Source organism: Hibiscus syriacus, unplaced genomic scaffold (assembly GCF_006381635.1).
Source record: "Hibiscus syriacus cultivar Baekdansim isolate YM2019G1 unplaced genomic scaffold, ASM638163v2 tig00110957_pilon, whole genome shotgun sequence".
NCBI lineage: Eukaryota > Viridiplantae > Streptophyta > Magnoliopsida > Malvales > Malvaceae > Hibiscus > Hibiscus syriacus.
In genome coordinates, this window is record NW_024062933.1 from 220,707 (window position 1) to 244,372 (window position 23,666).

The window sequence follows — 23,666 nt, forward strand, 5'->3', positions numbered from 1 at the left end:
CTAAGAGAAATATCTCCCCTAGATGTGCCCTTAAAATAGACTTGCAGAAGGCTTTTGATTCCTTAAACTGGGGGTTTATTGATGTGATTTTGCATGCCCTTGGGCTGCCTGAGAAGTTCATAGGCTGGACATGGGCCCTGTTTTGCAAATCCAAGACACTCTATTGTCTTCAATGACAGTCTTGTTGGATACTTCAAAGGTGCTAGAGGAGTGAGGCAGGGTGATCCCCTATCACCCTACATTTTTTTCTAGCAATGAATGTTCTGTCTAACCTCCTAAATGTGGCTTCCACAAAAAGAGTCTTTAGCTATCACCCTAAATGCAAGAGGATTGGACTCACCCACCTTTGTTTTGCGGATGACCTACTCATTTTCTGCAAGGGTTCTATTGACTCTGTCATGGGAGTGCAGACTGTGCTAGATCAATTCTACTTCATGTCAAGGTTGAAGCTGAATGCTAGCAAGTGTGAGATGTATGCAGCTGGTATTCCTGATGAGCAGATCAACACCATCAAGGAAATTACTGGTTTCAAATTGGGCTGCCTCCCAGTTAGATATTTAGGAGTCTCACTGGTTACCAGTAAGTTGGCTGTGAAAGACTACCAAAGTCTCATAGATAAACTTAGGACAAAGCTAAGTTTATGGGCCAACAAGCACCTTAGCTTTGCTGGAATGCTGCAGTTCGTTCGTTCTGTTTTACTCAGCATCTCGAGTTACTGGTACAAGCAACTCATATTGCCTAAAGAAATTATTAGGAAAGTTGAGCAGTTGTATTCTCGATTCTTTTGGAAAGGGTCTGATGCTCATGCTAAAGGTGCAAGAGTTAGTTGGAAGATTGTTTTCCTACTGAAATCTGAAGGTAGATTGGGGATAAAAGATGTAGGAGGGTGGAACAAGTCTTGCATTGTTCAACTAATCAGGAAGCTTTTGGCTAATAAAGGCTCCCTTTGCGTGGCTTGGATGCACTCCTATGTTATTAGGAATGCTGATTTTTGGCAAATGGAAATCCTTAAGAATGCAAGCTGGAGCTTCAAATATTTGCTGAAAATTAGGCCTGATGTTGCTCACCTCTTTTCGGGTCAGGTCTGTGATCATAGTACGAGGTATATATGGGAAGAATTGCGCACCCCTGCCCCCAAGGTTCCTTAGCACCATTTGGTCTGGTTCTCTGGACGTATCCCCAAACATAGTATTATTGTTTGTATGGCCATACTAAACAGGTTGCTTACTCGGGTTAGGCTCTTGGGAATGGGCCTAGCCATTGAAACTGATAAATGCTTACTATGTGGCAATGAGACAGAGACAAGAGATCACTTGTTCTTTGAATGTCGATTTGCTAAGGAGCTATGGGCTCCATTCTTGAACTGTGTTGCATCTCTCGTGGAACTAGCAGCTGGGATGGTGAACTGGCTTTGGCTTCTCTGCTATCAAGGGTAAGTCTCTCATTGTGAGAATTCTTAAACTTGTTTGGACTGGTCACGTTTATGTCATATGGAAGTAAAGAAATGGAAGATTGTTTGGGAGCAGAGCAAGATCAAAGGAAGAAGTGATGGGAGATATTAAGGAGACCATCTGAATCCGGCTGAAAGATAAATCTTTCAACAGAGCAGACTCGTCCAACATTGCCCTGTGTGTAAAGTGGGGTATTGCCTGAGTAGGACCTGTCTCATTGTTCTGTGTTTATGTTAGTTGGATTAGCTTAGTGTGCTTTCTTAGCTTTGCCAAAGAGTTGTTTATTGACTCTGTATTTTGTAGCAGGTTTTTTTTACTTCTTAAGTAATGAAATTGAATTATCCAAATCTAATAAAATCATGTTAAATAAATAAATTATTTAATGAAATTAATTTACTAATTATAATTAAGATTTATAATAGAATGATTATAATTAATATAGAAAATAAATTTATTAATTTAATTATCATAACTAAAAATTTATATTAATTTGTAAAGAATAATCATATTAATTATTATAGTTTATTTAATTGTAAAAAAATATCATAACTAACAATTTGTTTTAACTTTTAAAAAGTAATCATATTAATTATCATATTTATAAATTCAAAATCTCACAACTTCATCAATTATAATTTATAAGTGAAGTAAATATCAGTTCAATTTAATAATAGATCAAATCATTTACAGGTTGAGTAAATTACAGATCAGGTTTATTACAAATCAGGTTAATAACAGGTCGAGTAATATCAGTTATTTATCGGGTTAATCTCAGGTTCAATTTCATATCAGGTCGGGTGCAGGTTGGGTTCGGTTATCACATTATCATGTTCAATTCGGGTTCTGGTTGTTCTCAGTTCCGGGTGTAGGTCGTAAATTTCCAGGTCAGACTAGGATTCAATTCAACACCAGTTCGGACTTAAATCGATTTCGGATCACCACGATCTCGGGTCATAAACAATTTTAACTCAAATCGGTTTTAATCAATTTTACAAGTCGGGTCAATTTTTTATATTCCTATCAATGGGATGTTTACCAGTGAAATACTTGTCGTATTTGTTGGTAGGGACTGGAAAATGCATGAATTGGCCGGTTTGAAAGGCAAATTCCGCAACAACTCTTCATTAATACTATCTTCCATAAACAACAAACAACAGTAATTCCTCACTCTTCATCATCTACTCTATTTCATTTCAAAGGACGGCAAGAATAACAAATAAATGAAATTAGAGATAATACGATTTTATGTTAAGAAAGTAAATTTTAAAATCTGTAGAAAAGAATAAATTTTAAAATTACAGGAAGATAAAAATATATAATTAATAAAAATATTTAAAATATATCATAATTTAAAAATTTTAAAGAGATAATTATTTTAATCACTTTACATATTCTTTGACAGTAACGGGTCTAGAAATATTTTTTAGAATGTACATATGTATAATAATTTTGAAAATTTCCATATAAGGTGGAAACCAATAGTAAAATAAACAATTAGTATAAAAATTTTGAATTCCAAAACGATGAAGATGTAGAAGTATGCATCGAATGACACGTTCTCCCTTCAAAAGATTGTTTCAAGTACCTAGGGTCTATGAAACATAAAGATGGGGGTGTAGATGACGACGTAACACATTGTATAAATGCGGGATGACTAAAGTGGAGGGTTGCTACTGGAGTTTTGTATGACAAGAAGGTGCCTCTAAAACTTAAGGGAAAATTTTATAGAATGGCAATAAGACCAACGTTGCTGTATGGATTAGAATGTTGGGCAATCAAGAAGGATCATGTAAGGAGCATGGATGCCGCAGAAATGAGAATGCTTCGATGGGCATATGGTAGGACTATGTGGGACATGACACCAAACTCTACAATTAGGATGTCCTTGGGGGTGGTACCTGTATTCGAAAAATTGAGGGAGAGAAGGCTACGCTGGTTTGGGCATGTCCTTAGGCGAAAATCGTCGAATGCGGTCATGAAGGTAGAGTCGATTACAGTCGACGGTGTCAGAAGGAGAGGACGACCAAGGAGGAAGTGGGTAGATTGCTTGAGATCTGATTTGAAGGATTTGGCCCTTACCGAGGAGATGACCTCTGATAGGAAAGTATGGAGACTAAACTAGGGTAGCCGAGTAGTACAACCATAGGGTGTTCTTTGTCTTCTTAAATTGTCTAGTAATTTCCATGTTACTTTTTAAACGTTTCTTTCATTGGATTTTATGAAGGATTAGAACTTAGCGGAGTAGTGTTGCCTTAGTTTAGGTTCTAACCCATTTAGACTTTATTCCTTCTTGTAGCTTGTTATCGCTGAATTCCGTGTATCATTCTCTTCATGTTTCCTCTTTTTAAATTTAGCCAGGACTTACGTTTCTGTCTATATACAGAGATTTTTAGACAGAGATTTATGTGCAGGGTTTACTTCCCATTACAGACGTGCATATGAAGACTATTCAACTATGTATTTATTGATTTATTTATACATGTATTATATTTTATCTTTATTTTTAATTTTCTGACTGCCGGAAGTCTTCCACGGAAGCTGCTCTCAACCTGACATTGGGGGCAGCCTGCTACCCTACCTCCCCCTATCCCATTGTATATTGGAAATAGAATTTTGTTGTTGTTGTATTCTCATTATGATTTGCATCTGTCACTTTCTTTGATGAAACTTATAACCCTTTATTTAGATTATAATATTATGTATTTGAACTGAAAAATATATTCTATGATAGAAATGTATAGTTATTAAAAAATATTAATAAATTAATAAAAATATAACTCAAATTTTTATATTTAAATATATTTCAAATTATTGGAGAAATACAGTCTAACGTGGGCATAATGTTTTGTTGAGACAAATTGTATGGGGTTCACGAGACAGTGTAGATGAAAACGTGGGAGAATCGGGGGTAGGCGTTGGCCAAAACGGAAAGGAAAGGGTAAAAAGGGAAACAGAGAAGGTGTGGATGACGATAGGGTTAGGGGTGTGCAAAATTACCCGACCCAGTTGACCCGACCCGCCGACCCGTCGACCCGGATCTAAAAAACCGGGTAATTCTCTAAAAAAAATTACTCGGCCGGGTCGGGTACCCGGCCCGACATTTCCCGGGTCGGGCCCGAATCACAAAATCTAGTTTTTTCGGGTACCCGGTTAGTTTTTTTTATATATATAATTATATAAAATATAATGAATTATTTATATTATGATTATTATATTTTGTATTTCGAACTTTTAAATTTTATGTTCGGATATTAGAGTATGTAATTCGAAGTTTCGAACATTTAAATTTGTGTATATATTTTTTAAAATTAATAATTTGAAAATAAAAAATTAAAAACCGGGTATCGGGTACCCGATTACCGGATACCCGCAAAATCCGAGTACCCGATTACCGGGAACTCGTAACATCCGGGTCGGGACACGGGCCGAGAAATCGTCGACCCAGAAAATCCGGGTACCCGGATTTGCACACCCCTAGATAGGGTAGGCATAGGCAGAAGCGGCAAAAGGTCTCTCTCACGTGCCGGATGTGGGTTTTGGCTACGGTCACGCCGGTGCCAATAATGCCACGTGTATGCCTAATATTCCAAAAGATCTAATTAAGTTTGAATGTTTGACCGTTCCATTTTTCTCTTTTATCATCGTCCCTGAAGAGGCACCCTTTCGATTGTAAGCCGTTTTGTTATTCTTCGCTGACTTCTCCTTGCCGGCTTCTTTCTCTTATCTTTTAGAGTGTTTCCCAATTGGAGACTTCAAGATTTCTTTTATTACTGTATCCGTCTCAAATTAGAAATTTATTACAAGAAAGTATCTAGTTTAATTTTATGCTTAATGAAAGAAATTTAAAAACTAATAAATAAATGTATGTTTAAAATATAAAAAATACATTAATGATGTTAATGTATATCTAAAATATACATTAATAAGTATGGCTGGAAATGTTTCCATACTGGAAGCCACCCTTTGCTCTTCCCATTGGAGGATGTTTTGTCCAACCTTTCTTTACAAAGTGGTTTCTCTATCTTTATCTTTCTATCTTTTCATCCCGACTTTTTTTCCATATAAATATTATATATATAATTCAAACAACATAAAGATATGTAGGACCAAACCACAACCTAATATTTGAGGCCTAACCTTTGTCTTTCCCCTCGTTGTTCATTTGTATTTCGTGTTCACAATTTCTCCATGTCGGATTTTAGGGACTTGTACTACCACGCGAGTGCATTCAAGAATGATCACGATCAGCAAAGTTTTGGGGATGAAACTGATAGCATCTATAGGGTTTCGTCATCCTCTGTTGAGCCTTCAATCATGAGCTTCACTGATTGTTTACACACTACTTCCATGGACTACGGTTCACTTGAAATGGCTTTTGGTCTGTCGCCGTCATCATCGGAAGTGTTTTCTTCGGTCGAAGGAAGCAACCGGACGACGAAGCAGCTGGTCGGTGCTGAGGATTTAGGAGGCGGTGCCGCTGAAGTTATGGGGACTCCTAATTCTTCAATTTCTTCTTCATCCAGCGAGGCTGGTTGTGAAGAAGATTCAGGCAAGAGTAAGAAAGTTGTGCAGCCAAAAGGATCAGAAGATGGAGGTGAAAGCTCAAAGAAAGGGTAAATTAACCAAGTTTTTTCTGGCTTCATTTTCATAATATCGATAACAAATCTAGTAAGTATAACTGTTAGGTTGTATCTAACAGGAACAAAGCGAAAACGAAAGGAGAGAAAAAGCAAAGGGAACCACGATTTGCTTTCATGACTAAAAGTGAAGTTGATCATCTTGAAGACGGGTATAGATGGAGAAAATATGGACAAAAGGCTGTGAAGCACAGCTCATATCCAAGGTTTGGTTCTTTCGTTTTCTTAATTACCTGCAAAACCATATCTGAAACCACGATCTTTGCATTACACCGCCACCTTCTTTTGATTACAACGAGAAGAGTCAATACGAAACTTAACATGCACGCAATAACTTGAGGGTTTCCGTATTTGTCTTTTCAAGTTACTAAAAGTTAACTTTTCTTTTCCTTTTTGTTTGGTTATAGCCTTTCTAAGGAAACAAAGACAAGCTTGTTGTGCAGATTCTTTATCATTACCTAAGGCACAATTTTTCTGGGTTTTTTTTTTAATCAATGCAGAAGCTACTACAGGTGCACTACACAAAAGTGTACGGTGAAGAAGAGAGTTGAGAGGTCATTCCAGGATCCCTCGATTGTTATCACAACATACGAAGGCCAACACAACCACCCACTTCCTACGACACTGAGAGGAAGCGTGGCTGGGCTATTTCCACCTTCCATGTTAACCCAATCGCCACTGGGAGGACCAAACTTCCCACACGAATTGCTCATGCAGATGCCTAATTATCACCACTAGATGAATAACCAAGCCACTGCTGATTCAATGTTTGCACAAAGCGTTAGCCCTTTTCAGCAGTACCTCCATCACCAGGCTACGGAGTTTGGACTTCTTCAAGACATGGTTCCTTCCAGGTTCCTTAAACATGAACCATGAGTCTCCAACTCTCTTACTTCTACACCTTTTACAGTTTACTGTATGTGTATATAGAAACACGTAAATATATATGTGATTTGGTTAATTTTATTACTAGCTTCATCTAACTTCTTTCTGTAGCCTAAGAATTATTCTTCAAATACTGGTCTGGAAGGGGGCCTAACACCAAGGACTAGATGGGAGTGGGATTTTTTCTTTCTTTTTTTCCCACTTGAAACTTGGTTGAGTCTTTCACATAAGATAGGGGTATGGTTGGTTTTTGAAGAACAAGAAGCCTGGTTTTAAGAGGATATGCAGACGTGTAATACTGGATTATTAAAGCTGCATTTTTATATGCATGTTTCTTTATCATTATCGTTGACGGAATTATCGATGCAGAATTTAATGCAAGTGCATATAATTTATGATATTGTTAAATTTGACTTGAGAGACGTTGTAGCCACGTTTTCTGTCAAGTCTTGGACGAAATTATTGGAGATAGGTTTCGTGTTGAGATCACCAAATTCAAGGGTGTAAAAAATACAAAACATATAAATCACAATGGTAATAATATGATCCAGCTCCTCCTTCAGCCCCACCTAATTTAAAATATTTAATTCCTTTTCCTTTTACTTGGATTACTGTGAAGATTTAGATGCAGGAGGAGGATTAATGGACTGTCAAATTGGATCAAGCTAATGCGCCTGCCCATCATTTTCAATCTCAAACAAGAAGGAAAAAAATAAATTTGTTTTGATATATTTTATATATTTATTAACAAATTAAATTTTATATATTCTTAAAAAATATAATGTTAAAATATATCTTTAACATTCGATAGAACAATTATTTTAATTTTATTTTTAAAAATATTCTAACTGTTTCATTTTTAGTCAAATTGATTCCTTTTATTAAAAAAATGTTGATGTAATATTAGAATACATATTTAATTATTGATATATAATATGTCATGTTGTTTTTTTATGATATATAATAATATACCACGTTATTAATTAAGTATATGTAAAAAATATCATGTTAATAACAAGCTTTGATGGCGTATTAATAGTTCATTAGTTAATAATTTTTATCTAAAAATAATTTTAATTAAAATTAAAATATTAAAAATTATAATATTTAAAAAAATTAAAATGGTTAATCAAAGAAACGTAAAACTAAAATGGTTATAGATCTTTAATGTTCATTAGTTTGCTACGCTTGGCGAGCATCACTAACTAAGAACATTGTTAATCTAATTTACAAAAATTAAAATTTTAAAGGGCTCAACGTGTAATTATAAACTAGTTAAAAATTTAAAAGTAAATTATTTAAAACAAAGGGTAAACTATAACAGTGACCACCTAACTATTGCCTCTTTTCAATTTTACTATCATTTTTTTAAATTTTGTCAATCAAATCACTCAACTATTTAAACGCATTCAATTAAGCCACTTGCTGTTAATATTTAACGGAGAAGCTTATGTGCAGTTAAAATATTTGATATAATTACATATTTGATCAATATTACTTATATATTCTATCAATTTAGTAATGTTTTTAATAAATTAAAATAAACTTAACCCTCAAATCATATGGTGTCATGTGTCACTGGTGCCAAGTGTAATGGCATGTGTCACCATCCGATTGGACGATTAAATTGGGACAATGTAATGACAAATGTAATTATTTTATATAAATTTATTTTTTTATTTATAATTTATGAAGGTAAATGATAAAAAGTAAGGGTTAGTTTGCTTCACTGATAACAATTTCCAAAAAATGAATTACATTTATGAAAAATATTTTTCATAAAATGTTTGTCATTGTTTGGATGTTGTATTGTAAAATGTTTTCCACTTTTTCGTTAATTTTCTTGAAAACATTTTTATGAATCTGTTTTTAATGAACAAGCATACATATTTTATATTTTTTATTCTTTATCTTTTAATTTTATTAAGTTAATTTTATTGTTATAAAATTATATTTTATAAAAAATTGAATTTAAAGCATTTTTATTTCTATAAGTACGCCAAATACCATAACAATTAAATTTTATATGTTATAAAATTAAATTTGTAAATATATTATCAAAGTATATAATTAATAGTACACCATATTAAAACAATAATAATACATCACATTGAAATAATAATATTGTCAAAGTGTATAATTAATACTATATTACATTAAAACAATAATATTATCCAACCATAATAATACAAAGATATTGTCTAAGTCATAATTAGTACTACAACACATTAAACCGACAGTATTGTTGAAGTCTATAATTAGTACTACAACACATTAAAACTAAAATATTATCTAAGTCATAAATAATAGGCTTGAATATACAAAAGGTGCCCAACCTATTTTTTTTTTCAATTTAGTGTCTAACGTTTATTTCGTTTTAATTTGGTGCCTAATGTTCCATTCCGTGACTCAAAATGGGTCCACCGTGATAGACCGTTAAGTTTAACTGTTAACCTATTAAAAATATCACATGACATATTTTTTAATATTAAAAAATGATTTCTAAAAGTAATAAATTATTTCGTTCCGATTTGGTGCCTAACATTTATTTCGTTCCAGTTTTGTGCCAAATGTTTCTTTCCCTCTCTTCCCCTTCTCCACCCATTTTTTGAAATTGAATTCAAGAACCCTAAATTGAATTCAAGAACACACTATTCTTCCTCTTCTCTTTTTTTCCACTCCACACTCAAAACCATGCACGATTTCTGTTGAATTTCTTCTTCTTCGTCGTTTGGATTTTTGCCAACAAAGTTATTAACAGCTGAAGACTCAGATTTTTTTCGTTTTCATCGTCCAAAAAAGAAGTTAATCTCAAGTTAATTCTCGACATATTTTTTAATATTGTTGCAGAGAAATAAGGAAATGAAACCAAAGAAAAATAAGTTGATAATCTTCAATCTTGCCATTTACAACTATTTCAAACTCATCCCATATCTCACATAATTAATTCATCCACTTATTATCAACCCTTAGAATCCCACCAATGAAATTAACAAACAAATGAAAAAGAAATGGAAATAAGGGATAATACCCAGAAACAAAAACACCAGTTCCAAAAAGAAAGAACAAGGTAAGAGTCCCCCAAAACGGGTGGGTTCTTGAGTGTGGAATGGAACAAAGGAAGAAGAAGAAGAAGAGTGGGTTCTTGAATTTAATTTCAGAAAAAGGGTGGAGAAGGGGAAGAGAGGGAAAAAAAAGTTAGACATCAAACTGAAACGAAATAAACGTTAGGCACCAAACTGGAACAAAATAATTTCTTATTTTCATAAACCATTTTTTAATATTAAAAATATATTCCATGAGGCATTTTTAATGGGTTAACTGCCAAACTTAACGGTACGTCACGGCTGAACCCATTTTGAGTCACGGAATGAAACGTTATGCACAAAATTGGAATGAAACGTTATGTACCAAATTGGAATGAAATAAATGTTAGACACTAAACTAGAAAAGCGGACATAGATTAGGTACATTTTGTATATTTAAGCCTAAATAATATTACACCATATTAAAAGTTCACATCTTAAACTTTTGAAGCCAATTTTTCCTATGTTTTGTTCTTTTAGCCAAGAAAGCTTTGGCCTTGGCTTATTTTTGACTAAAAAATCGAACACCTCACAAAGAAAGTCGTAATCAAATCCTTCTTTATCCATTGACATAACTTCTTCATAAAGATATGTGGTCTTATCCTCTGTAAATATTTTTAGTGTTCCAAGTTTTTCACCTGCAAATTGAATATAATCATCCTCGACACTTTATTGGATATTCTTCCTTTTACGTTTTGATGTACCAGATCAAGATAATTTTGTTTTCTCCACATCGAAGTCTTAAGTGTCGAAATTTAACGACATCAAACCTTCATTAACATCATCCAAGTCTATATCGACAAAAATTATAGCAAAACTTTATGTCGTCATATCTTAACCAACAACAAGGGTCATCTCATCATAAGAATCATTTTTTTTGTTCAAAAATTGTCCAAATTTTGGATGTACATGTTAAATATTATACACAAATAGAATAACAAATAAAATGTAACTTTCATATGTTAAAATAAGAGTATATAAAGTTTACCGTCATTATAGCATCATATGTCACTTCGTCACGGATTATAATTTTCATGTTATCGTCTCACCCTAATCCACTTTCTTCACAAATTGTACATATTATTTTCCATGTATTTTTTACAGTCCTTAAATGATTTTCCATGTGTTTAGTTTCCAATTGGATTTGGAATTTTTTTAAAATAGTTGTAGCAACGCGTTTTATAGAAATTGATTTGAATGTATTAGATGGTTTATTACCTTTTTGCGCCTCCTCTGCAAGTATTTTGAGAAAATGACGTTCCATTGGTTTTGTCCACCTAAAAAATTGTTATGTACTCATTGTTATATTAATAATTATATAAAAAGAAAGTAATTAGATATTTAAAAATTTAATACAATAACAATTAATATATCCAAAAAACATTAATTTATAACAAACTAAAAAATACAAAACTTAAATTCCATAACAATTTTCAATATCAAACCTAACTGGAAAAACTTAAATACCATAACAATTTCTGTAATCGTCTTAAAATATACAAATTATAATATCAACAAAAACTTAAACCATAATAATTTCAATATCTAGCAAACTTAAAATTAATAATTTCAACATCCAACAAATATAATTTCAATGTCCAACAAACTTAAAACAATATCAATTTCAATGTCTAACAAACAAAAAAACAATATTCAACATAAGTAAAATAGAAATACTCAACAAAAAGTTCTAAATAAAATTAAATATTCTTTTTTATATAATCATTCCACATAACTAGTACAATTTTATCTCTCTTAGTGGCCCATTCTCTAGCTTCTTCTCTCTTTTTCATACACAGATTACAAGGATTTTTAGTTATTACTTACCACTAAAAGCAAGGTCGTAACAAGCGTAAACACTTGTTATCACAAGAGTAAATTTGTTATCACAAGAGTAAATTTGAAGTTATTACAAAATCTTTAACATTACCCTTAAGCTAAGCCCAATATCTCACATTGTCAAGAAATATAACTTAAACACTCCAATATGTCTATATAAACTAGCCTCATTAAAATCTTCAACTCATGAAACTAATATTTATTAAATTATGATATTAGTCCCTATAGTTTTATTTTTTAAAGCATATTCTTTTAAAATGCTAAAGCACAGATGGTGATCAGTGTGTGTCTTTACGAGGTGCTAGCTCGGATAAAGTTCGGATGACCATCTACGCCTTTCATGATATGATGCCAGCTTAGACAAAACCCTGTAAAATCATCCGCACCTTGTTAGAAAATATGTTAAATAGATAACATTTGATTAAATGGTACCTGATAATTAATTATTTTGTGTCAGGGTGATTTTTGGGTCAAATCACCTTATTAGGTACCAATAATTGGCAAAATGTTGCCCCAATAATTGCAATATTATTGCTGCCCAAAATCATGTGATTGTGCATGCAATTGTAACATCAAGATGCAAACTGACCTTCTACAATTTACCACTGCCTTCTCGCCAGCCCCCTACTCAAATTATTGTTCACGCACGTGAAGAATTTTATTTTTCAAATGATGAACAGTGAATAATCATGAAAGTATGTTGTCTTCAATTTTTTAATTAAGAAAATGATGCACAATGAAGACGCCATGCAAGTATCTCGTCTTTATTTTTTTAATTCAAAAAATATAGTGAACAGTGTAGACTCCATGCAAGATTCCGTCTTCAATTTTTTTAATTCAAAATATGATGCATGAACAGAGCAAAAGTGCCAAAATAAGACAGTGAGAATGTTTAATTCCGAAACTAATGTACTCATCCGATTAATTTCTTATCTAGTGTATTTTTTATAGTATCTCCTAAAGTGTTTAGGATTTCTTGGCGTATTCAGAGCTAAAATTTTGCTCCATGGATTACCAGGTGTCTTTAGTTAATGTTTTTCCTGATTATTGTGATTTTTGGAGATTTTTCTGAAAAATCACATTTTCTTTAAATATTTACATGTCAGACACCCTTTGAAATAATATTCTCGATCTAACATCCTTTGTATTATTTAATTTTTTTAGTATTTTATTTTTTCCTTAAATTATTATGTTAAAATCTGTACTGAAGCGACGTCATTCTTCTAGTACTTTTAACATGAACCTTCCTTGAAATCTTCATTATCACCTCCTCAAGAGTAATGTTTCTCTTGAAGGATATTTTAACATAATGATTTGATATGAAAATAACGCCGGTTTCATCTTCCTGAATTTCTCAATCATAATAAACAATAGCTGAAACTCGCTTCATTCTTACACATAAACGTAAATAATTTAAATAATATAATTTTATATTATTACCGTATCGGTAAAAATATTTTGACGTATGCTCCCGCTTTCTAATTTTACAACCACAAAAATTAATTGAAAATAATTACTATAATATTTTTTCAAATAATCATATATAATTATAAAAAAATTATATATTAAAAAATTACCTTACAACGAAAGATCGAACGAACTTCTGAATCAAAGATAAGAGGATTGTCGGGTGATATTTAAGAAATATTATCTCAAAGGGTGTCTGACACGTAAATATTTAAGGAAAAGGTAATTTTTTGGTAAAATCTCCAAAAATGCGCAGTAATCACAAAGAATTTAACTAAAGACGCTGGGTAATCCTATGGAGCAAAAACTAAAGACACCGGGTAATCCCATGGAGCAAAATTTTAGCCTGAAGACGCCGAGATATCCAGGAGACTTTAGGAGGTACCGTAGAAAATACACTAGATGGAGAATTAATAGGATGAGTGCATTAGTTTGGGAATTAAACATTCCCGCGTGCCTTATTTGGTCACTTTTTCCAATCAATCTGTCTTTGTTTTTAATGTAACTTTCACATTATTTTGGAAAATAAAAACATGTATGCAATATTTTGAAGGAAAAAAAAAGTTGAATCACAATATCTCTGCAATTTATCCTGTTACTTAGGGATGGGCATGGGTTGGGTCGGATTTTCGGCCAATCGGACTCGACCCGACCCGAGAATTTATATCTCCACCTGAAACTCGACCCGATCCGAGTTTAGAGTAATTCTATCCAACTTCTACTTGATCCGACTTTTGAGATAAAACTTACACCAACCCGACCCGACCAAAAAAATATAAAAATATTAATTTTATTTAATAAATAGGGACTTAATTGAAAAAAATAATATAAAGAGGGCTATTCTTACAATTATCCCTAAATATATAAGGTATTTTTATATTATTTTCGGGTTGGGTCAGATTTTTTCACTCTAAACTCGAACCCGAATCGACCCAAACCTATTCTCTAAAAAATCCGACCGACCTCGATTTATTTTAAAAAAATCAGACCCGATCAGGTCGGAACCCGTCAGGTTCGGGTCCCGATTCCCGACCCATCCTTAATGTTACCTATAATAACGATGCGATATGTATCACATCATTAATTTAACAAAAGTGAAAATATTATGTCATCATCATATATTAATCGTTAGTAACTGTTAGTCAACTAACGATTCTCTTCCGATATGAGGTGTTTTGACAAAAAAATTAAAATATTAGAAGCTAAAATGTTCAAAAAATAAGGATCAAAGTGATTATTTATACTAACGTCGAAGATTAATTTTGTCATTGTGTTTCAATGTTTTGTTATCTCCATCGGCTGCTGTATGATGTTTTTGAATGTACCATCTTCACATTTGTGGTAGAGAATTGGATAGACCAGTTGAATTTGTGACTCTACCATTACATTAGTTGCATCTAGCAGTAAATGTGTTAAACATAGTGAAGTTTTTTATAGTGTCAAGGGCGAGGAAGATGTTAGAATTCAGCTGATTTCATTGCAAAGGCAAGTGGTCCTCAATCTTAGATATAAAAGTATAAAATAGTGTGTCCCAAGGGGATAGATATCCGAGTATCACAAGTGGCTTTTTCTCATTGGAGCAACAAATAACACTTACAAAATTGTTTGAGAGCTTCACCAAAATTATCTGAGTAGATAAAAAAGATGGATGCCTCTAAGTGTTTTGTGGATCTAAAGAGTGCCAAGTGGAGATGCAAAGAAAATATGGAAATCTTGAGCCTCTAATGAAATGAGAGCTATAGATACTCTGCATGGATAAGGATTGAGGAAGCACTCACTTCTTCCTACATAAACCTCTGCCTATTCCACCACTCTCAAAACTTAAACCAATAAACCCCCATTACCGGAAAAAACATCAAGGTTTTAGAATGGCAGCTGCAACCATGGCTCTCTCTTCCCCATCCTTCGCCGGAAAGGCTGTCAATCTCTCCCCTTCCGCCCCTGAAATCCAGGGCAATGGCCGTGTTTCAATGAGGAAGACCGCCACCAAGCCCAAACCTGCAGCCTCCGGTAGCCCATGGTACGGTCCGGACAGAGTTTTGTACTTGGGTCCACTCTCCGGTGAGCCTCCATCTTACTTGACCGGAGAATTCCCCGGTGACTACGGTTGGGACACCGCTGGTCTCTCCGCTGACCCAGAGACCTTTGCCAAGAACCGTGAGCTGGAAGTCATCCACTGCAGGTGGGCTATGTTGGGAGCTCTTGGGTGTGTTTTCCCCGAGCTTCTAGCTAGGAATGGAGTCAAGTTCGGTGAGGCCGTGTGGTTCAAGGCCGGATCTCAGATCTTCAGCGAAGGTGGACTTGACTACTTGGGTAACCCAAGCTTGATCCACGCTCAAAGCATCTTGGCCATCTGGGCTTGCCAAGTTATCTTGATGGGAGCCGTCGAGGGTTACCTATTGCAGGTGGGCCTTTGGGTGAGGTAACTGACCCATTGTACCCAGGCGGCAGCTTCGACCCATTGGGTCTGGCCGATGACCCAGAGGCATTCGCCGAGCTCAAGGTGAAGGAGATCAAGAACGGCCGATTGGCTATGTTCTCAATGTTTGGATTCTTCGTCCAAGCCATCGTCACCGGAAAGGGACCATTGGAGAACTTGGCTGACCACCTTGCTGACCCAGTTAACAACAATGCCTGGGCCTACGCCACAAACTTTGTCCCCGGAAAGTGAGCTTTAGAGAATGGGGGTGTTTTGTGTTTGAAGTTTTCTTTGTTATAAACTTGTTGCAAATCAATGAGATGTGATTTTTGTGTGCCCAAAGTGCAGTTATAGTTTGCTTGCCTACCTTCTTTTAGCATCTTTAAAATCTCCGTTTTATTTCAAAAGGAAAATGATAAAAGTTAAACATACAAGGGGCAAACCAATAATTAACCAAAAAATGAGGGTTATATCGTTCTTTTGATAGTATGGGGTTATAAGAAATTTGATACAAATCTCAAATTCGATAAAACACTCAAACTCAATAAAATATATAAATTCTTCATTTCGACGAACAAGTTTTCTACATTAGCACAAAATTTAAAACTGTAATAAATTTGAGACAAAATCTAAAGTTCGATTAAATACTCAAATTCAATAAAAAAACATTTTTTTATTTCGATAAACAAGTTCTCCATCTTTTTTACGAACCCCTTAAAAGATACTAATCAACCATGATTGTCAATTTGATCTAACCCTTATCTAATCTTGGATGCATGAAGTAATATTATACACATGATGCTGATTATCAATGAACTTTTTTTTTTCATTATTTATCTTTGTGAAGAATTAGACTCCCTAATGTTTTTCAAATTTATTATGTCCATGAAATTAAACTATTTTCTACTTCCCAAAAGCATTATATCTATCGTAGATACTTATTTTTGTTTAGATTCAATATAAACTTTTATTTTTTAAATTTTAAGTCAATAATTTTATTCACTTTTTAGTCTTATAAAAATTTATGGTAGTTTAATGAGTGGAAATAAACTGTTGAGATTAACAATAGAAAATAAGAATATATACATCGAAGAAAATGAATTAATCTCAGTCGTCTATTTTCACTCATCCAATGATCCTAGATCTCTGTAAAATTAATTTTTTTGCAGTGTGTGAGTGGTCATAACCCTTAAATATATGCTAATATTAAATAATTTGGACTTATGTGTGTGTATATATATATGGGTTAGAATCCACTTATATTGTGTAGAATATTTTTAGTTTTACACCTTTTTAGGATTGTTAAATTAAGGGATATCAAAGGTTGAGATTAACTCATCATTTTTTCCAGTGAATATCTTTTCATTTTTTACTATTAATCTAAACATTTAATTTATCTCATCTAATAATCTCAACATTTAATTTAATCATCCCTCGCATGTGTGACCAATGCTCGACTCTTAACCTTCTTCCCATGCCAACCTTCTACCAGCCTAAAGCCCATACCTCAAAGATCAAGACCCGTCTCAATTGACGACTTCGTCAGGTCAATAGGTACCACAAGTTCTTATCCAGTCGTCTCAAACCGATTTACATTGGATATAGAATTTTTGTGGTTGATTTGTTTCCATTTTTATCCATTATCAAATCATGCTCGTAATATCTGTCAATAAATTTTTTTACGCGTCTTTTACACAAATGGTAATAAACAGGGTTGAGGAGTCAAGATTTATATACGGTCTATAAGTACCAAATTCAAGAAATATATTTACCTACATGATCTCGGTTAGTAACATTTCAAGCCGTCTTGCCTGTTTTTTTTTTTCTTGGTAGATGTTTTGTAATGACGATCCCCAGTAAGAAAACAAAAGATTAGAATGAAGATTATCAAAAAGAAGAATGGTGGGTTGATCACATTCTCAAAACACCGATCATGTATCTACATCAAAATAAGTGAGATAGTCATACTATGTGACGCAAATATCTTTTTTGTTCGCTTCTCGTCAGCAGGTAATTCATTTTCTTATGATCACTCTTTTGTTAAATTATTTGCTAATTGTTTTTTAAATCATATTATTTTGTTTACTCATAACAGCACTCATTCTCTTATTAAGATTAACTGAAAGTAAAAGTCAATTAGATAATTTATCAACATAGTAAGGTCGTTGGCAAACTTGATGCAATCAAAGAGAAAGAAAGTAAATATTTAAATCATTTCATTGAATATATATATACCACAATGTAAAATTCTTTTAGTTTTTTGCAGATTTAGGATCATTAGATGAGTGAAAACAAATAACTGAGATTAAAAGTAGGAAAGGTGAATATAATTACTGGAAAAACAAAAATGTAAATATTAACCATCTATTTTCACTCATCCAATAGTCCTACATTTGTATAAAATTAAAGAGTTTTATGTAAGTGGATCGCATAATAAAGCATTATACAAAGACACGGAAATCCCATTACTCCCCAGTGACACGTATATTGACAATTTAAAAAAAATTTATCGGACTAAATCTTAGTTGGTATTTTTTTTAATTAATTGTAAGTATGAAAAATTTCAAACATAATATTTTTAATTTTAAAATTTTAAAAATCGTAGATAATTTAAATATTTAAAAATTATAAATATATAATAGGAGGGATTAATTTTATGATTATTTCTTAATTTTCAGTTGTCAGCAAGAAACGTTGATTTAATTATATGTATAGTTTAGATATTAATTATTCGATTAAGTTTCCGTTCGTATGTTGATATTAGGGATACGATGGGTCGGGTCAGATTTTCAATCGATCCGATCTGAAAATTTTAAAACTTCAGTCTGACCCGAAAATACATTTCTTCCACCCGATCTGAATCCGACACTCTTTTTTGAGATAAAATCCGAATTCGACCCGATTAGAACCTGAAATAATATATTTATTAAAAAAATATTCAATAAAATAGAGATTTAATTGAAAGAAAATAATACATAGAGAGGTATTATTGCAATTATACTTAAATATACAAGGAAAAATTATAATTTTTTTCATGTCGGGTTGGATAGGGTATTTTTTACCCTAAACCCAAACCCGACCAGACTCAAACTCGATTTAAAAAAAAATCAGAACCGATAAGGTCGAGTTGGAAGCCATTGGGTTCACGTCCCATGCCCATCCCTAGTTGATATATGTCCTTCCTTTTCAAAATATATAATGGGTCGTTTAGAAATACTTATGGAAGTGTTTTTGACCCAAAATTTCATTGGAAACGTAAAAGCATTTCCAAACAACTCTTCTCCGGCTAAAAAATCATGTTTAAAAATTGATTATTGACTCAAACCAATCAATTGAAAAAGCTCTATTTTTACGTTGAAAAAACTCATTTAAAAAATCATTCCGAAACAAACCAAACAACATATTCATTTCTGATAATTTATGTTCATTCATATTGCATGATTGGTATAGATTATAATTATAAATTGAGCCGCTACTGTGTTTTTGCCAAAGTATAATTTTCTTTTATATTTTTATCATATTCAAACTCATAGTTAATCATTTATCAATTCAAGGGAGCCTATTACATAAACAATTATGATTAATACAACAGACAGCTTGCAAGGATTTTGAATTTGTTCTTCATATATGGCAAGCCATATAATCATCCCAAAACCCTTAATTTGGAAGGAAAAAATAAATCTTGAAAAGCGATATTTTACCTATTGAGTCTGTTCCTATAGAACTGAATCTTCTAAATCTTCACTGTCCTTTCAAATAGAATGCACCCGACAGTCCAGCATTGATATGCAATATTCATGGGTTTGGCTATTTTTCTATTTTAGTATAATCAAATCTTCCTTGTCCCTGCAAATGCAATGCATTTAGCAGTTCAATACTGATAATGTTCATGGATTTGGTTGGCTTTCCATTTCAGCATGGCAAAGAAGATAATAATGTCACATACTCACTGATGATGACTATTCTTATAATTGAATATATTGTACATTTACAGTCCTATAGATATGCATTTCATCCAACAAGAATGTTATTCTATAACATCTCGAAAGTCTAATAAAGAACTCCTTAACCTTCCTGTAATTTTTTCTTTTGTCCTTTGTTTTTCTAGCAATGGCATCCCAAGCACGGGAAAGAAAACCAAGGGAAAACAAAAGATCGATATTAAAGTCATCGAAAATAAAGATGACAAATTGATCACATTTTCGAAACGACGAACTGGAATCTACAAAAAGTTAAACCAGATAGCCACACTGTGTGGTACCGACTTTCTTTTCATTTGCTTCTCTCCTGCAGGTAAGCCGTTTTCGTTTGGTCATCCCTCGATCGAATCTGTTGCTAACCGCTTTTTAAATAATAATATTGAGCCTGCCCCAGACAACACTGAATCTCTTGTTGAGGCTCAACGAAGAGAAAGAATAAATCGGATAATTCAAAATTATAATGAGGCGGTGAACCAACTAGAGGCGGCCAAAGAGAGAGCAAAGGCACTTGCTCAGGTTAAGCAGGCCGGCGGGAGTGAAGGTAATCATTGGTGGATAGCTCCCATCGATCAACTCGACCCTCAAGAGCTACAACAACTTGAATCCCGTCACGAAGAGTTTCTCAACCAGCTCTACATTACAAGGAGCAAAGTGATTGAAGCCATGACTTCTTCAATACCTACTCCAAGGGATCCTCCATCGACTTGACCACCTCATTTAACATGTGTGTAAATTGGTTATTAATAAAAGTGTTGCTTCTATTTCTTAGTATTAATTCTCAACAATATTATCTTGTAATCACCTCATATTATTAAAAATAATATTTTTTTAAAATTAAATATTATATTTACATTTGCATATATAAACTAATTTACTCATTGAATTGTCAAGTTTTGTAATAAGACAATTTCAATATATTAATATTATCTAAATTATTGGTGTTCTACGATTTCATATCGGCTTAAAATTAAAGACAATTAATTCGTGCGAGCGAAATAATATGAAAGTTTAGAAATGAACGAAGCATGCTAAAATATTGTTATATTAGATAAAATTAATCATACTTGAAAATAATGAAGGATTTAATCGTTAATATCCTATATTAGCTATCCCATTCAAAAATTTCAACTAAAATGATAGGAGTAAATAACCAAATGAAGAAACGTACTAAAAATACTGTCACATTAAAAAATAAAATAAAATAATTATACATGTAAATAATGAAAGATATAACTGGCAATATATTGTATTATTTAGAGACGTTTCTAGCTTATGTTCTCAGTTTGTTATTGCAAATGTCAATCTATTTGGAAAATAAGGTTAAAGGCAGGAATTTTATGTGGGTGAAAATAACAGTATAAAATTTTAGAAGGTCAAAGATATATTTTTTGTATTAAAAGTGCTTAAATTGAATTTTTAATTTTTAAGAGGAATATAAATAATTATTTGTTTAATTAAATGAGCAGGAATTGTGAGGTTAAAATATTTTTGTTTAACTAAATGACTAAAACAATTTAATTTCAATTATTATTTTTAATATAATTAATTATTTAATCTAATTAAGTGAGATAAAGTCTCATGCATGCTTCTTAATATCGTACCTATTTAAGAAATATTATATAATATTTAAATCAAAAATTTTATAGCAATACTTAACATTGTATTTATCTAGAGTTTATCAAATGACTTCGATGATAAAAAATGTTATTCTTTTTATAGATTTTAAATTTAAGTAATTGTATCTATATTGTAACCCCCTCATACCGATGTAGGTGGCCCGATCCGATCCAGGGTGTCACATTAGGGCCACCGGAGCGACCCACCGTAGAAAATCTCAGAAAATTTAATTTTTTTTATTAAAACATGTAAAATCATAAAATTATTTATGAATACAAAAGTAAAATTTACAGTATTTAGAAGTAAAACAAATTACAACCTACATGCCTCCTAATCACCTACACCGTACACCGCATGCAATGCCAATGGAACTCCCCTACTGACTTCGATAGCCCCACTAGTATGATTCTTTTATCCTGAAATGATGAGTAATAGAGTGAGCTTTGGAAAGCTCATTAATACAATACTACCAGTTGATGCTATAGGACATGCAGATACTTGTAGAAGAATAAAATTTCCTTATTGAATCAAATGTATACAAATTTTCGGAATAAGCTGGGGTTCTACTGGTAATTCATCGAGTAGCAGCCGTGAAGATATCAGTTCATAGGAAACATTCACAGTATCAAGTTTTTATGAGATCAAATAAGATGTCTAGTGTGTTCCAACCAAAACCAGTGAAAATATATAAATCTTTTTAAAATATTAATTGTTTACAACATATTTTCAAAACCATAGTAGAACCCTCAAACCGAACATCGTTATGCAGTTCCCATAACTGTATCCATAAGGGCTTACCCTAAGCACACAACAAAGGGAGCCAACCTAAGGGTATGCCTTGGGACCTATAGGCCTACCCAAGGGTATCCTTAAGTCCGTAAGGATTTACCAGCTGGATCAGGGTTGTACCTCCATACTCCATAATCCTATCCATATAAAAATCTAATAGAAATCAATTTTAACTGTAAATCGTAATATCTGGATCGTGATCCAGTCATATGTCATAACCATGATAATGAAATAAACTGTATAACTGATCTCCACCTGTACACCGTATAGTCCCATGATTAACCTAAAGGAGTGCCTTGGGGCCTGAGAGCCTACCCAAGGATCACCTTAGGTCCGTAAGGATTTACCAACTTGATCAGATTTGTACCTCCATACTCCAGTCTACCCATATAATATCCCAATAAAACAGTTTGAGTATAATCCATGAAAAAGTAAACCATAGTTTAGAAACCAGTAAATTCCATGATTCCATAAATTAGGAACAATTCATATCCTTCAGTGAAAATAGGTAACCATAGTACATATACTATGTAGTCATAGTTCATAAGCCAGTAAATCATTAAATCAGTGATTTCGGAAAATCACGTTTTAAAACAAGTAAAATATTTCCATGTCACATAAGGAACACACTAGAGGATCCAGATATTCTTAAGAGCTACTTAGAGATCATGAAGGTATTCATAATCTTTTTGTATCAGATTTACTTAATATTTCAAGTATGACATGAGTGATTCAATTACTTAACAATCAAAGGAATTCAAGATTATGAATTGAATTATCAGGATTTTAAGTCCAATCGAATCAAAGGGGGTATTCAGGATCCTTTGCATCTGAGTTATTTGTGTGATCAGTTATGATCAGAGTGATTTGAGTTGATAAGAGAGAAATGAAGGTTCAAAACATTTACAATTTGTTTCGATATATCGAATTATCGAATAACACGAGTTGAATAACTCCCAGAACTAATGCATGTCGACTGATCAATTCATTGCCCTTCCAGGGTATTCCCCCTTTAATACCAGAAATTCTTATCTATAGTTCATCTTCAGGATCATCTCTGAATATATCTTAAGGAGACGAACATATATTCCAATGGCCTTTACTTCATTCTCACGCTGCAACACCATCAGGAAATGATGGCATACTTGATTTATGGTTTACAACCCATGGGGACAGTATATCATATAAGATCATCAATGTTTCCAAACTTATCCAAGTTATTCACTTAATTCAAGATCATCGGTGTACTTAATTCAACTAGTATTGAAATTTATCCTGGTCGCTTAGGAGTTTCCTGAGTAATTCGGTCGTTTCAGCAAATTCGAATACATATAGTATTTTTATTCCATTTAACTTGGTCAAATAATATAGTCATATAGGTATTCGAGATTGATTTATTCATTTCATAGCTTGAGGGCATTAGTCATTCCAAATCTTGGAAATACTTTAAGTCATTACACTTTAGGGGCATTTTGGTCATTTACACTTTAGGGCAT

At 32.9% G+C, this 23,666-nt stretch overlaps 3 protein-coding genes and 1 pseudogene across 3 annotated transcripts; all 4 read left to right on the forward strand.

Moving 5' to 3' along the window:
• Positions 1 to 254: 254 nt before the first annotated feature.
• LOC120148441 lies at positions 255 to 1,575 on the forward strand. The gene is made up of 3 exons (XM_039161561.1): positions 255 to 1,102; positions 1,220 to 1,432; positions 1,527 to 1,575. Exons 1-3 carry the CDS (start codon positions 255 to 257, stop codon positions 1,573 to 1,575), a joined length of 1,110 nt encoding a protein of 369 aa, XP_039017492.1.
• A 4,049-nt stretch (positions 1,576 to 5,624) lies between these two features.
• Positions 5,625 to 6,920, forward strand: LOC120148445 (WRKY transcription factor 28-like). Its single transcript, XM_039161564.1, has 3 exons — positions 5,625 to 6,064; positions 6,151 to 6,294; positions 6,589 to 6,920. Exons 1-3 carry the CDS (start codon positions 5,640 to 5,642, stop codon positions 6,824 to 6,826), a joined length of 807 nt encoding a protein of 268 aa, XP_039017495.1. The 5' UTR covers positions 5,625 to 5,639; the 3' UTR covers positions 6,827 to 6,920.
• LOC120148444 lies at positions 5,776 to 16,037 on the forward strand (annotated as a pseudogene).
• A 3,751-nt stretch (positions 16,038 to 19,788) lies between these two features.
• Positions 19,789 to 20,472, forward strand: LOC120148442 (agamous-like MADS-box protein AGL62). The gene has a single exon (XM_039161562.1). It carries the CDS (start codon positions 19,789 to 19,791, stop codon positions 20,470 to 20,472), a length of 684 nt encoding a protein of 227 aa, XP_039017493.1.
• The last annotated feature ends 3,194 nt before the right edge of the window (positions 20,473 to 23,666 follow it).

What these genes read in the sequence shown, in the direction of transcription:
- LOC120148445 (XM_039161564.1), top strand. Translation starts at nt 5,640, where the DNA reads ATGTCGGATTTTAGGGACTTGTACTACCACGCGAGTGCATTCAAGAAT. An exon ending in GGTGAAAGCTCAAAGAAAGG is followed by an intron (nt 6,065 to 6,150) that starts GTAAATTAACCA and finishes TGTATCTAACAG; the next exon opens with GAACAAAGCGAAAACGAAAG. An exon ending in AAGCACAGCTCATATCCAAG is followed by an intron (nt 6,295 to 6,588) that starts GTTTGGTTCTTT and finishes TAATCAATGCAG; the next exon opens with AAGCTACTACAGGTGCACTA.
- LOC120148442 (XM_039161562.1), top strand. Translation starts at nt 19,789, where the DNA reads ATGCATTTCATCCAACAAGAATGTTATTCTATAACATCTCGAAAGTCT.
- LOC120148441 (XM_039161561.1), top strand. Translation starts at nt 255, where the DNA reads ATGAATGTTCTGTCTAACCTCCTAAATGTGGCTTCCACAAAAAGAGTC. An exon ending in GTCTGTGATCATAGTACGAG is followed by an intron (nt 1,103 to 1,219) that starts GTATATATGGGA and finishes CATACTAAACAG; the next exon opens with GTTGCTTACTCGGGTTAGGC. An exon ending in TGGCTTCTCTGCTATCAAGG is followed by an intron (nt 1,433 to 1,526) that starts GTAAGTCTCTCA and finishes GTTTGGGAGCAG; the next exon opens with AGCAAGATCAAAGGAAGAAG.